The sequence below is a fragment of the Streptopelia decaocto genome (genome assembly GCF_964273445.1).
Source record: "Streptopelia decaocto genome assembly, chromosome: 7".
NCBI classification, from domain to species: Eukaryota; Metazoa; Chordata; class Aves; order Columbiformes; family Columbidae; genus Streptopelia; species Streptopelia decaocto.
Window position 1 is genome coordinate 34444537 of NC_138661.1, and position 15014 is coordinate 34459550.

At 36.8% G+C, this 15014-nt stretch overlaps 1 protein-coding gene across 1 annotated transcript; it reads right to left on the bottom strand.

The window, feature by feature from the left end:
• Positions 1-4708: 4708 nt before the first annotated feature.
• Positions 4709-14959, bottom strand: EMC7 (ER membrane protein complex subunit 7). Its single transcript, XM_082058040.1, has 5 exons — positions 14661-14959; positions 11458-11577; positions 9310-9448; positions 8477-8557; positions 4709-6379 (listed from the first exon to the last, which is right to left on the bottom strand). The coding sequence occupies exons 1-5, from the start codon at positions 14894-14896 to the stop codon at positions 6227-6229; spliced, it is 729 nt and encodes a 242-aa protein (XP_081914166.1). The 5' UTR covers positions 14897-14959; the 3' UTR covers positions 4709-6226.
• Between the last annotated feature and the right edge of the window lie 55 nt (positions 14960-15014).

Consider the following 15014-nt stretch of genomic DNA (forward strand, 5'->3'; position numbering starts at 1 on the left):
TACTCTGAGTATTTATACTGATTCTTCTTGCATCCTCATGGTAAACAGCAGCGTCGTGCCCTGTGCACCAGACCGTGAGCTTGGGAGTCCTGTTCTTGACTCTGAACACAAAGGGAAATGCTCCACCTGTGTGTACCAGACAGGAAGAAGATCCTTAAAGAATCCAAGGGGCTTCTGTTCTGATGAGAACATTCTAATATTTCAAACAGAAAACATTCCTTTAAAAACCTTCTTACTTTTTTACTTGCTCTGTTTTCAAATTAGTTTCACCACCTTTTATATTACTTTTCGATGTTTGTATTCAGTTTTAAAGAATCACTTCAAAATCCAGTTCTGGCAGAAAAACACCATGAAAGGTTCTCATTCTGTTGTATATTCACTACCATTTGCCCTTGACTGAATGACAGTCTTGAATTAATTTTTATTCCTATCAGCCATGCAGAACCAAATACATAATAAAAATGAGCTCAACTGTAATCTGTTTTTGTGCACCATCAATAAAAGAGCTAACTAGCTGAGTTCCACTTGCACAGAAAATTATGTTGTCATTAAATCTTCATAGCCTTATTGGAAACAAAATATTACAGAAGGGTCACTGCCAGCATAATTTGAAGGGATAACCTTGTAATTTCAAAAGTAGACAGGTTTTCCTGAAGAATCAATATTTATTATGAGAGATGATTCATAATCCTTTATGGATTTTTAAACAATAGAATAAACAACCTATTTGTGACCTCAAGAAGCTTTCACTAGATTAACCTGAAAACAGATTAGAACTCAACACGATTCCTGTAGAGAATTTTGTGACTAAAAGCTCCCTGAATGTTGCGTTATTTTATGGTGTGAATAATCAGATTTTACACACAATATCAAGTTCCAAATAGTCATTAAGCCCTAAGGTCCTGTCTTCACAGACATTGAAATGATGAAAGCAGTAATATTTTTTAAATTCTGCTTTTTTCCACAGTTGATACTGCTTGCATTTTCATAATAATGTGTTTTGCATTTAGCCAGTTCACTGGCAGCCTATCACACAGAATGAAGCTCACACCAGTAGTGGGGGACAGGTGGGCTGCTTGGTGGCTACTTTATACCATTTAGGGAAGAGCCTTAAATGGGTGCCCACTTTTTATGCAATAACTGAGGAAAAGATGGATGAGCTTGGTCTTGAGTGGTATAGTGATGTTACCCAGCTGGAAAGAAACATGGGATCACTGCTTTTTCTTCTCTTACGCGGTTAACAGGCAAATACAGAAGTCTGTGCTCTTCTAAAAGCTGTGACTAATTATGACATATAGACATATATGTGTCATGAAGTGGCCAAACATCTTCATTTGCTCTCTTATAACCATTTGCTCACACATGCTAGCACTACTGCCAGTGTTACAATCACCTACAAGAAAATGTAGAACATCACAAAAACTTGGTTCACCTACAATTTTTTTAAAGTTATTTTTTGTGAGTCTTAATATTTGCATCAAATCTGCCATGACAGCAATCCTTAACATTTCTTTAGTCTTTTTCAAGTCTGTACGTTACCATGGTTGTCCTCCAATTTTTTCTCCTTTCGATCATCTATAGCTTCAAGTACCCTACCAAGTGAAACACTGCCAGAGAACTTCCCTGGACACAAGAATATGCTGATTCACAGTATTCAGCTTGTGCAACAGTTGTAAATACACTTTTGGATATGCCAAACGACAACGCCCTCCCTCCGCTCCCAGTAGTTTCTGATGTGGTAAGGAAGTTAGCATGGGCAAGGAACAACTCCTGGGAGGCAGTGTCCATGTGCTCTGTTTTGGGGAGCACAGCAGGTGCAGCAGTTGCCCCAGGCAAGCTGGCCTCAGTGCCAGTGACCTGGTCACCAACCAGCCTTTGGAGATACCAATCACAGTTAAGCCTGTTGAGTAGGACCTTCCAATGCCCTATGCACCACTGGCACGTCTTGTGCTTTCCTTGCCCAAGAATATGCAAGATGTGCTTATGTATTTTTTTTAACCTTTGAATGTAGTTTCTTCGGTAAAACTGCTTTTCCACTGATTTTAAGTTCAAAATTTTAAGTTCTTTCTATATTCCTTCACCCATCAAAAGTAGATGTCAACACTTCTATTCTCCTTTAGTTTGTTAAATAAGCATAATATATAGCCATACATATATATATATCTGTATCTCCATATTTCACTGACACATCAGAATTAAAAACATGCACTGCCACTACGGATTTGCTAGTATTTAAATTGCATAGTGGTTATTTTCCTAAAATAAATTTCAAATGAAGCAAAATCAGGGGAATACAGATTTACTAGCTACTAACTATCAATAGCAGCAGGATTAAGGTCAGACATGATGCCTTAAAAATGAAAGTGAAATCCTTTTGGTACCTTAAGTTACTGTTGTCATTGTTAACCTGTAAGAATAGGGTCCTTTTGTCAAACTGTAAAGCAAACTTTGCCCTCTTTGAGCTACTGATCACACACAACCTTTATGCAATTAAAGGTCCATTAACACCCAAGTGAAGATGTTTAAATGGATCTTAGACATTCAATACATTCACTAAATAGGAAAAGAATACCTAATTAAATTGACTGGATTGCTCTGGAAATCTTGACATGTGGTTACTTAAAAGTGTTTCTTTAAAAAATACATATAAGAAACTACATATAAATGTTTACTAAAGGTGCTCTTCAATAAGATTACTTACTGTGTTTTCTTCAGTAAGCTCATAGCCATACTATTTGAGGAACTAACATTAATTACTAAATTATCATTACCATTACTTTTGTCAGACAAACTTCTCATTCTTCACACACAAGAAAATGAAACAAATAAAAAATGATTTGCACAAAGCCCAACAGTTGCCATCAGAACACAAGTCCCTTGATTCTAGAGTTTTAAGTCCTCTTCACAAATACAAATCTTAACTACAAGCCAGTCTTTCTCTTTGAAGCAATGCACACCCCACTGTTGTCATGATGCTACTGTCATATCCACTTAATCAAAAAGATAAAGAGCACCAACAAATACTTCCTTTGTTTAAAACAGCGAGGTGAGATAGCTATACATTAAACGTCTTCCTTATATATGAAGAATGGAATCATCTTTAATTAAGTAATTACTTTGAACTGTTCAACACACCTTCCAGGCCATCTAAAATGACTTAGCAGTTAAAAAAGACTTCAGCAAAATATGTCTCCTCTCCCTTCTACCCAGCCTGTCACTAACTCAGTTGCCCACTCACTCAGAATGTGGCTAAATAAGCTCTTGGGTTACAAACCCTGAAGTTGCAGTGAGCGGATTGTGTTACACTCACTGCCAGAAACAGAGAGCAATTCCTGCTGCTGTGTGCTTCCAGTGCTTACTTTCTGCTGGCTCTGGTGTTTCTTCAATCCTTCTGTGAGCTACCTCTCCAAAACATAACAGAAATCCAGCAGAAAGATGGACAATTTTATCTTATTAAGTCAACAAATGGCAAAGCCTGAGAAGTACCAGATCTTATAGGCAGCAGGCTGCAGGTTTACCCAGTCCAAGTGGAGGGAAGAAGTCTTCCTCCTTTTGGCAATGAGGAATTCAGCTATAGTCTAAGCAGATTCTGTACATCTTTAATTTCTGTTCTGAGGCATCAGCTGCTTCACCTTACTGTCTGCCTTACGTTATCTTAAGTAGCCTCACCAAAAGGCAACTATGTTTTTTCGGAAAATGGGCACGTCAGACCTAACAGAAGAAAGACTACTAAAAATTTGGAAAAGAGGACAAGGAATTAAAACTGAACTGCAGGAAACATTTACTTTCTGAAAATAAAAAAAAATAAAAGACAACCTTGCATTACATCAGTAACTGCAATAGGAAAGCTATCAAGTAAGCTTTGGCTAGTGGCATTTATGACAGCCCAAGACCATATTACAACTTTAAGTGACCAAGGCACCATGGCTAGAACCTCTTTTCACACTTGACATAGATTCCAGCTCTAAATTAAAAACCAATCAACCAAACAAGTCGGTACCATTGTAACTAGCATTAGTTCAGCAGCAGACCAATACACTTCTATAAATGACTTCATCACAAATATGTCTGAAAAGGAGAGGAATAATGTACAAAATTGAGGGAATAAACATTAGGTAACACCACTTTGGGGCTTGGATTGTTCAGATACCAGGTTTCTGGGAGTAGGGTAGAGTTTTCTGTTGAGAAAGGCAGGGGCATGGTACAGCACATCTGATGCTGATACACAAAGAAATTGCCTGGTTCTTGCTGTATCGGTTCTAAGAAAAAGAGAAGTATTGAACATTCCATATACTCCTTCCAAAGCTTTACTAGGATCCTTGCAATTCCTGTAATTTTTTTTCTCTGAACTCTTAACAAAGATTTTCATCTTTTCATTGCCTGAATTCTCCAATCCCCCTTGAAGACAGATCAAGACCATCAACAGAAAGTAGAAATATTGCTATTACCTTTGTAGCGAGTAAAAGCACATCAGTATGATTAATTACTGAACAAACTGTGATTAAAACAAGTTAATGCAATTTGTCATTTCAACTACTGTTAAACAGAACTCACGGCTTGTACTTTCCAGTACAGTGTAGTAACAAAGCTGATTGCTCCATCTTCAAAGAACTGCGCCATTTTCCTATGAATTTTCCAGTAAGATGCTGCTGTTTTTTTTACACAGGCAGTGTGATGCTCACTTCAGTAAATCCTTCCAGCAAGAATATTCAAATACTCTCGTCTCTCTTGGATATATTTTACTTAATATACAGAACAAAAAGACCATTCAATCAAAACAAGAACAAGACCAAAAATGTATAGCTTACTTCGCAAAGACCACAATCTTTCATTGTCCAAAAAACATTGGTTTATTTCTTCTCCAACATCTTAAAAGTTGACTTAATCCTACAAACGAGTACTTACTCTTTTGCAGCTTTTATGTTTCACAGTATACTTCCAAGTATGTATTCTCAGATAATTATAGCCCTTCAGGTGTTTGGCAGAATAAATAAATGCATTAGACTTTATTTTGCTTCAGGTATGCTTTAGGTGAATGTTATATACCATTTCTGTAATCAGATATCCATTACCCACACTGCATGGATTCTGTTACCTAAGATATTAGCAATTGTAAAAATGGAAAGAACATTTTTTAGCATAAATGTGTATATATATTTATGGACTGTTGCTAATGGTGTTTTGCATGTATTGCTGTAATTTTTATTTGCAAATGTTCATCTAGAGGAAAACAATTTTCTCAACTTTTCTCTGAAGCTACTGGGTAGCTTGAGAAGATATTGTGGTCCAGACCACAGGCACATTCAAAGGAGAAAGTTTTGCCAGTGACTTAGCATACCCAGAGATAGCCATATACTTTGGAACAAAATTTACTACTAGACTTCTAGGATTTTTCTTTCATTTAAAAAATATTGTTCTGTATTTGGCCTCAAATCATACCACTGGTAAGATGAATGCACAGCACACAGAAAACACTAAGAAGCAAAAGTGTTGCAGAAGTGATACGTGTGATTTAGAAAGAAAAGATCCAAGATAAAAGTTCACCGTGTTAGACAGATACCTTGGGTTCATCATTAACCTGCCAGAGCTGAAAAGACTTTCTGATGCGGAATGCTTTGCTTTTTTCCCCCTAAAGAGTTTTTAGCAGAAAGTAGGTCAGAAAAAAACTGGGTGATAAAAAGTGGAAGGTCCTTGAACTAAAGTGTACAGGCAGCAAACAATGTAAAATGACATTATTTTATATGTAACACATATGAAAAACTGATACAGAAAATTAATTACTCAGTAAACCCACGACTCCATTTTGAAAGGGGAATTTGTTCATTTCAGAACTCAACAGCAAGTATAAAACAATAAAGCCATCTTAAGACTGAACTCCACTTGTGTTATCTTTGAATTTTTTTAATACGTTGTCTTATGATTAAGACATTTGTTACTGTTTAACACATCATATAATTTATAGTAATTCTCTACAGAACAATATAGTTAATTCAGTATCATCAATAACTTTATACAGATACAGTATCGAAGCTATGTCCTCTTTTGCTTACTGTCAAGTACAAAACAGCTTATACAGACTAAGAAAGCTACACAACACAGTTGTAGCGTACGGTCTTTTGTGCCTGATTGAAGTTTACAGTAGTGGCTTTTTGATCTTTCAGGACAAATAAACATGACACTACATAACGAACAATTGTGCAAACTCAGGCTTAGGAGGAAGACTTAACTACCTCCTTTTTCCAGAACTACTTTTCCCTGCTTTACTGCTGCTACTACCAGACTTGCTGGAAGATTTTGAAGAGAAAAGTCTTGTCATGAATTCAGAGACATCTGGCAGCTCATGGTTGGAATTCAGCATATTCATTGACTGTTCCATCTCCTGCATGCAAAGATTAGATAACATTAATAGCTTGTAACAATTCTGGCTGTTTCTAGGGCATCAGTTGAAAGATTGTGTCAGGAAGATGTCAAATTTCCCAAATACTGTTTTACTATTTGCAGTCCTCCAGGGTACATATTGCTACATATTTTTATGCAACCAAAGCCAAATGCCCAGCTACACACACAAACATAAAACCGCAAAAACTAAAAGCACTGGTGTATGGAAGAAGAGAACCATGTCTTAAGCAGTCTTACAGGGCAACCACCTGATTAAAAAAAAAATTCTAAAATAAAAAAATACCATTACTTATTTTCAGCATTATTTTCCTCAATTTTTTTTTCCTTTTATTTCAATATTAAGGTCTGTGTTCTCACAGATTTCACATACTTTTGTGTTTTCAAATTAGAATTATTTATGCTAAATCTAACAATTTTTTGAAGCTGTTGGAAGTGATTAGATATTTTTATTCCAATACTTTGTAACATCAAGGTATTAATGTACAGCAGCCAAGTTTGGTTTGATGAAAGGAAATACGAGACCATATTTCCAGCTATGCTTAATGTAACTTTAGAGTTTAGCATAGTGGCTCTATGAGATGACTTAGTAGGGTTTAAAAAACCACAACCAAACCCTGGAGTACTTTTACAGAATATAACAGCTGAACTGCATATCCACAATGAGATAATGCTTGTAGTAATTGCCAATTTAATGAGGGATTGTCACCTTGCTCTTCTAGTTACCATTGAGAATGATACTGTTTCAACCGTTTTCAAGGCACAAACGAAGCAAAAGCTGTTATGGTAGCCTTTGTTATACATGCATCTATACTCTATCTGTACTTAATGCCTCTACAAGCACAGTTACTAAGTGACTAACCTTCTATATAAACTAGTACTGTGCTGATTCCATGAAGAAAAAACAAGCTAACTTGAAAAATGTAATACAAGCTCCATACTCTCCACAAACTAAATGAAGCTGGATATATACTTCAGAATTTAGTACATGGTCATCTAGACAATGCCATTATAATCCAATCTTAAAAACTACCTTCTCCTATTCTTTAAAGATAATTTAAATTACAAGCAAAATTCCTTCAACTTAAAATTTTTCCTTGCCAAGTCCTAACAGTCAGATAATAAGAACTAAATCAAAAATACTGATGGCTTAACCATCAGATTAGCTTGTCTGCAAGCAGTGTCAGATCAGTGAAAAACAAATAAGTGATTTTTAAAAAATTCAGCTTCCAAAGAACACACCTGTTTGAAGAATATGCTACAGATATCTAGCATATCTTTGTATCCTATTTTTAATCAAAATTAAAGCCAAAAGAGCACCACACAGCTCTGATATGCTTTTTATAGGTATTACTTTAACAACAACAAAGACTCAGACACCTATAAAGTACTACTGAAGACAGTGGTCATTTAGAGGAAAAGGAGGCTAAATTAACCAAACCCTCAAAAAGCAGCCACCCAGGACAGAAAAGGCATACTTTTAAAAATAAGAAAAGATTCAGCAAACACCTTGAATCTCCATTTTGTCCTAGCCTTCTGCTATTCGGCATTTTGCATGATGAAAGGACAATAAATCAGATAATTTAATGATGACATTAAGACTCCATATCATATAGACTATTGTGACATCTGGATTAAACAGTTGTGTAAACTATGTGGTTTAGGTTAATAAATAAGAAACTCTCACATCATACTGTTCTCAACACACTCGATACTCATTAAATGGTGTCTAAAAATGAAAGGCTAGATTTAAACATAGTGCAGAAATACACTGAAAACTTACAGAAAAAAATAGCCTTTGAGAAATTACATTTATTGCTCTAACTCTGGAAAACACCATTCATACTGTAATACTTTCAAAGCTACGTCAAACGATTTAATTCTGTGTTGTGCTGTTTAACAGCAAATTAATGAGTTGGAAATGTTAGAATTCATTTTTAGAACAGCAACACTGTATTAACTGAATAAATTATGCTCATTAAGACTTCATTAAAAGTCCAGGTTTGTTTTTATTACTTTTCTGTACCTTAAAATCTCATTATCTTTGTTCTCTGTGTCTGCATCAATTGAACGTACTTACCCGCCTCATATCAGGGTCACTGGTGTTGACAACTTTAGGCAAAAGCACAAATATCAGTAATGGAAGAACCATCATCATCACCTACAGAGAAAACAGCAAATATTTCTTCAGCTTATTTGTTGCTCCAGACGCTTTCACACATATTGACATAAAACTTTTAGCTAAAGAGCCAAATTCTAGAACCCCTACATTCTGAGTCTGTAACCAAGTAACAGCAATCCACTTGTCAGGAAAGAGACCAGATAAATAAGTATTATGTTTTAAACAACAGATTTCAAAGTTGAACCATTAAAGTAAATCTCTTTTTCAACTGATACAATTACAATCTTGCAACATGTTGATCTCTACACTACTAGAACACCACCATGTTGTCAAAGGAATCAGACTATGAGTTATTTTCAGAGGACGTACATTAACAAAGTTGGTATATAGGGGAGGAAAGGTCATGGAAAAACTTCCTACCCTGTTTCCCTGAAAATAAGACAGGGCCTTATATTAATTTTTACTACAAAAGACTTTACTTTTTTACATGTACAGCTGCCTGGATACTATTTAAGTTGACTTTTTAAATGAACTGTAACTAGGGCTTATTTTTGGAGTAGGGCTTATATGTCAAGCATCCTGAAAACTCATGCTAGGGCTTATTTTCGGGGTAGGACTTATTTTTGGGGAAACAGGGTTTTTGTAAGCAAGTGACAAACAAACAAATCAATCCTCTCACAAGGGAAAAGTGTGCACATCTTTCCTCCATTATTTTATTCTTGGTATTCTGAAGAATAGCTATATTTGGACCCTTAGCATACTCTTAACCTTTGCGTGTTGCTTGCACATACCATAGGGTTCATGAGGAAATCTGTCCAGCCCCAAGATTCCCTCTTTATAAAGTATGATGGAGGTCCAGAAGACTTCATCTGAAGTGGGTATGGCAGCCTGACAACTTCAGAGGTTTTGATGTAATTCACGTATCTTGCTCTAATGAGCAAAATGTAAATAATTAAACATATAAAGACAATATTTCATAAAAAATAAAGACTCAGTGATAATATTCAAAAAAAAGTTTTAATAATAGACTACGAACAAAACTATCTGCTAGGCAGCATCAGCTAGGCTTCAGTCTTCAGAGCTAGCTTCTCTTTGCAGCATACTTTATGGAATCAAATATACTTTACCTTTTTTCCAGGCTAGCTATTAAGCAGGCTGAAAAACCTGATGTGGAAAACAGACCTGCCGATCAGAAATATCAGCACTATTTGCTCAAATGTGATTTCTGCAAAACATTTTTTCATACCTTGGTAAGGAGGAAGAAAAGCTACAATGTTTAAACAGAACATACAGCTTTGAACAGCATAGCATAGCTTAAACTGAGTTTGATCAGGGCAACAATCGTTTATATATGAAGTTAATACTACCTTTTCCCTAAGTGTATTAATTTGCATCTATCAATACTGAATCTCAGACTTTATTACTTTATAAGGTCTTTCCACAGTTCTTCACTAGTATTCTTCACTTGGGCCTAGTATTTAGATAGTTACTTGTTTGTCATTCTTCACCCATTTTTCATGATTTATTAATATTTACCTACCTTGTGCAACTCCAGGATGACTTCTGCCTATTACAAGAGAAATTTATTACTTCTGAATTTTTCACCAAATGTTCATCCACAGAATGCCTTTCCCTCCTACCTTACGACTACATATTTTCTTCAAACACTTTCGAGATTTCATGTAGATCTTATCTGTTATCCATACACTGTTTCCTCTTTCTAAGAATTCCAGGGTTTTTTTTAAGGCAGAACTTTCCTTAGAAAAGCGTAGTTGACATTTTCCTCATGTATCACATTGTTTCATTCTCCCAACTCTAATCCCTCATTACAATTTCAAACTGTTTGACTGGTAGACATGTCAAGCCTAATGGTACTTTGCTCTGCAGACACATCCTAACAATTTACTTCATGTCAAATTTGTTACCTCTAGTCCTCAGATACCAAAGCAGTGTTAAGTGAGACATTATACCCACTACTGCATCTATTTCACCAAGTTCCTTTCATATTCGTTAATTGTTGTCAATGAGATACTGCCTAACAAAGTACAAAAATAAACATTTCATAAAGTCTGCAAAAAAAAAATCTAAGCACAAATTGTGCTATTATTAACATATTGTTTGCACTGTTTTCAGTTTGAGAATTCAATGTCTAACCTCCTCTAAAAACACTGTTGTAGCATATATACTGATTTTTATACTTCTAAAATGTAATGGCATCTTTTATAAGATACTGTAAAAGACAAACTTGAAGTTAAGATACTACATGCGTGCCTGTACAAAGACAAATGAACTACAAACATGTTCATTTAAATGAAAATCACCTTATTAGATACGATAGCCATTTTTCCGTATTACTTACTGAAGAGTTCGCAGTTACAGATACACAGTTATAGTTGTTAGGGATAACGAATCTGGACGTAACACAAAAAAAAACCTAATGATGTGATGGGAATACTGCAGGCTGGCAACTACTACCATTTGCCAGTAACTGTAAGCAGCATTTTACGGAGGTATAGCAGAAGTATTTTAGAATTAGAATGAATTAGAACTTAGTTGTGCCAAATCTTGACAGAACATTTCCCAAAAGAGAAAAGAAAAAGGGAAGAAGGAAAAAAAGGTATCGGTAAAAGATAAAGCAATTAACTGATTTATGTCTAGATTTTGTTTCAGGATGGCTGCATAAGAAAATAACAAAAGTAAACAAATGGAAGGACTCTTGTTATCCATTTCCTCTTACTTAAGGCCATAAATACAAAACAACTTAAGAAATCAGATTTTGTATTTTAAGAAACATGCTCTTAGAAGTGATTTTAAAAGCAGCTGAAACATATGGCCTGAAATGTAACATCAGATCTGCAATACTGTTTACATTACTTCATATACTGTGCTGTCAGGCATACTTAATAGACCAATACAGAGGCAAATCAAGAAAGGCTCACCTCATTTTGCCTTTTGAAGTGATGTCAACTCGCACGGGCTCAAATTTATGAGCAGGGGATATAACTTCCACTACATAAGATCCTGAAGGTACATCATGAACCACAAAACTTCCATCTGTCCTGAAAAAAAAAGTAAGTTCCACTACATTTCAATATGTTCCAATACACAAGAGAGGGTGCTTTATTTTTTAAAGAAACTGTAATAGTATAATTTTCTATTATAAAGCTTAATATAATGACAATGACCAACAGGAAAATTAAAATCGCTCTGCACTCAAAATATCAAACCCCTTAAGGTCATCAACACGCGTCAGAACAGTAGCAGAAATTACCAGTTATGTTAAAGACTTTCTCACGCCCTCAAGCTATTGTGTTGCTGGAGGAATAATTTAATACCCTAAGTAAGACCTGAAATTGTTAGATTTCATGTTTTCAAATGATGGAGGATTTGAAATACACCTTCCTTCCTCCTTCCAAAATACACACAATGAAGTTTACTTTGTTTCAGTACTTCTGCTGGAAGAAAAAAAAAAAAAAAAAAAAAAAATGACATCTTACATAGCATAGGTAGATATTGGAGATTACTTGCAACACACAAAAATTGTGGTTTGTGCCTTTATTGCAAAATAGAGGTTTTTACTTTTAATTGCTCCCTTTAGGACCAGCCCACACTGGAAGGCTCTATCAAAACAATAAGGAAACTAGAAGAGTTCTGAACATACACATAGAAGGGATTTTTAGACAGACTGCTTTTATTTTAAAATATGAACATTCAACGTCATTAAAATATTGGTAAAAGGATACTTGAATGCTTCAGCACCAGTTGCCATTAAAATAAAGTACAGAAGCTTGTAGTTTTCTTACTACATGCTTCCAGAAGTTTCCAGGAAGAAAAACTTAAGTGTTCTCTACCCTTTTAAAATTAACATAAATGATATCTCTCCTAAAAATCACGATTCAAAGTTAAGACAAAAAGAAAGAGTTGTTCAAAGGGGAAGAAAAGTAATAAAACCTGATACATTAGAAACTTGTATCAGGAAAATGAATAAGTGAGCCCTGTTAAAAGTAAACTCTCAAAAAGACTTTTGTCCTTATGTCCTTCACACAAGGTCTCTCTCTCAAAGACGCACATCACCCAAGGACCTTGCCACCACAAAGACAGAAGCATAGAAACAATACTGCGTAGATGGGTTTCACTAATACTTTATGTGATGATTTGAACGCCTAAGAATTCTTACACTACCTTATATTGCAACTGCCATGTTTCCCTAAGAATTTCCTTCTATTTTTTCATCCTTTATAGTATTATTTTGATAAAATTATAGTTTTTTTCTAAAGATTTTTTTTATATGACAAAGCAAATTTTCACTTAATATGTCCGGATCCAATACTGCCTCTTTAGAAACAAAAAAAAAGAAAAAAGAGAAAAAGTTTCATTTTTGTTATGGTAGGGAAACTAATCAGATTTGTAAAAATGCTTGTACTAGAGAATGACTCCTGAAATACTCAGAAAAGCAACTTTGTTTCAAATAATTTCAAATAATTATTTTCTTCTTTTCTATAGCTGGAATGACATCCATGTAATATGTAATCAAAACCTGCCTGAGAGATAGTGACAAAAGATGGTGACAAATATATCCTCTGATATACCAAATGCATTTAAATCTGTCACCAGAAGTGAAGGATCTTTCTACTGAGCCTGAAATGCCAGTTATTTAAGAAAACCATTATTTCTTCTGACACAGTTTTTACTAGAAGTATATTGCCATGCAGTACTGTGCTTATTACAACTGACAAAAATATACCAACATTGAAGCATTTTTGCTAAAATCTACCACACTTATGGTAGCACAACTTCTACCAATGTTTATAGAATTGAATAATTTATATAATATTGCTTGGCTTTAAGTTACATCAATACAATTTGATATACCTATAAACAGACATATCAAATTAATGTAACCAATAGAGCTTGAGATCTGGTTTACACTGCCATAAATATGGTGCGCTCTTAGCTAACACTATTTCCTCATATTTCAGACAAATGCAGTTCCAAGAAAGCATCTGGAAACTCCATATTTATTAAATCAGCTCCTAAATATGTCAGGCCCCCACAACTTGGTTTTACTGGTTTATCAGATACTACACTGACAAGATTCTGCAAGTTTTGCACACTAAAATCTGTTGTGTTCACCTATTGACAGTTCCCAGAGTCAAACTTAAGTTCAACTTTTACTGAAGAGGAAATAATAAAAAATTACAGGTATTTATGAGATGGTGTATCTTAATTCCACACAAACTTTCTCATTTTTAATACACAATTTAAAAAGCAATGTATTATACCGTATTAAAACAGTAAAGAGGATTTTAGAATTAGTTTCTACACGTGAAACTATGAGATTAGTTCAGCTCTGAATTCTGAGGACATTTTCTGTGTCTCAGTATCTCTAGATCCTCTGCTGATCTGAATATTCCCACTACCGTTGTGATTCTTTACAGCTTCCAAACGCAGTTGCATAATCTTGTGTGAAGGAATAAAATCATATCGCTTGAAATGGCTTCCACTGGTACTGTGAAAAAGCTTTTCACGAATACTGTGACAGGTAACTATAGATACCACCATAACTTTCTGCCACAAATAAACATTTCTCCAGAATGAGCAAATTCATAACTGAACAGAAGGTTTCAAAATAAAGTGACAAAATTTATGCCCACAAAGGCTGAGACCAAACACTGCACTCCAGAATTTAATTTAAACTTTTTCGTTTTTTTAAATATTATTTTTTTAATGAAAACCTAATGCATTTTCTTTTATCTCTAAAAAGCAAGCAGCCTTGGTCATCAATGCGGTTCCGTCTGCAGGAGGCTGAGAACACGCACAGGTTCGCCGCGCAGGCCTGGCCGTTTCTAACGCCTCACAGAGCAAGGAGCGGTGTCCCGGAGAAGCCAGAGCCGGCCGCCAGACGCGCACCCGCGCTGTGCGCTGCTCACGGGGACAAGGCCGCTGCGGCGCGGGAGCCGCTCGCGCTGCCACCGCCGGCCGCCATCTTACGGCCGCGGCACGGCGGCCCAGCCGCTCAGAGGCGCGGAGGTTGCGCGCACCTCCGAGCGGACACGCCGCAGAGGGCGGCACCGGCTCTAGCCCGCCCAGGGACCATGGCCGCCCCGCCGGGCCCGAGCCCCCCGCCCCGCCCGCCGCTCACTTCAGGAAGCCGACGTGCTCCTCCCCGTCCACAAGCACCCGGGCCCCCGCGATCCAGTCCTGCGGCTTCACGCCGGGCACCACGGCCCGGCCCTCGATCTTAAACCGCTCTCCAAGACCCCCGCCGCCCGGCGGCTCCGCTGTCCCGACAGCCTCCGAGCCGCAGGCGACATGGGGCAGCGGCGCCGCCAGCAGCCAGAGCAGCACCAAGCCCGCGGCTCCCTTCCGCGCCGCCATCTCCTCCCCCGCACGGGGCAAGGGCCACGGACCTGCCGCGCCTGCGCACCAGGCGGGCGGAAAGAGCGCGGCCGCCGCGCCGTCGGGTGGCGTACGGAGCACTGGCGAATAGGAGCGG

Coding starts and splice junctions, on each gene's coding strand:
- EMC7 (XM_082058040.1), bottom strand. CDS start 14,896: ATGGCGGCGCGGAAGGGAGCCGCGGGCTTGGTGCTGCTCTGGCTGCTG. Junction 8,558..9,309: donor ATTTCCTCATGAACCCTATG/GTATGTGCAAGC, acceptor TTTTCTCTGTAG/GTGATGATGATGGTTCTTCC. Junction 6,380..8,476: donor GTGACCCTGATATGAGGCGG/GTAAGTACGTTC, acceptor CTTTGCATGCAG/GAGATGGAACAGTCAATGAA.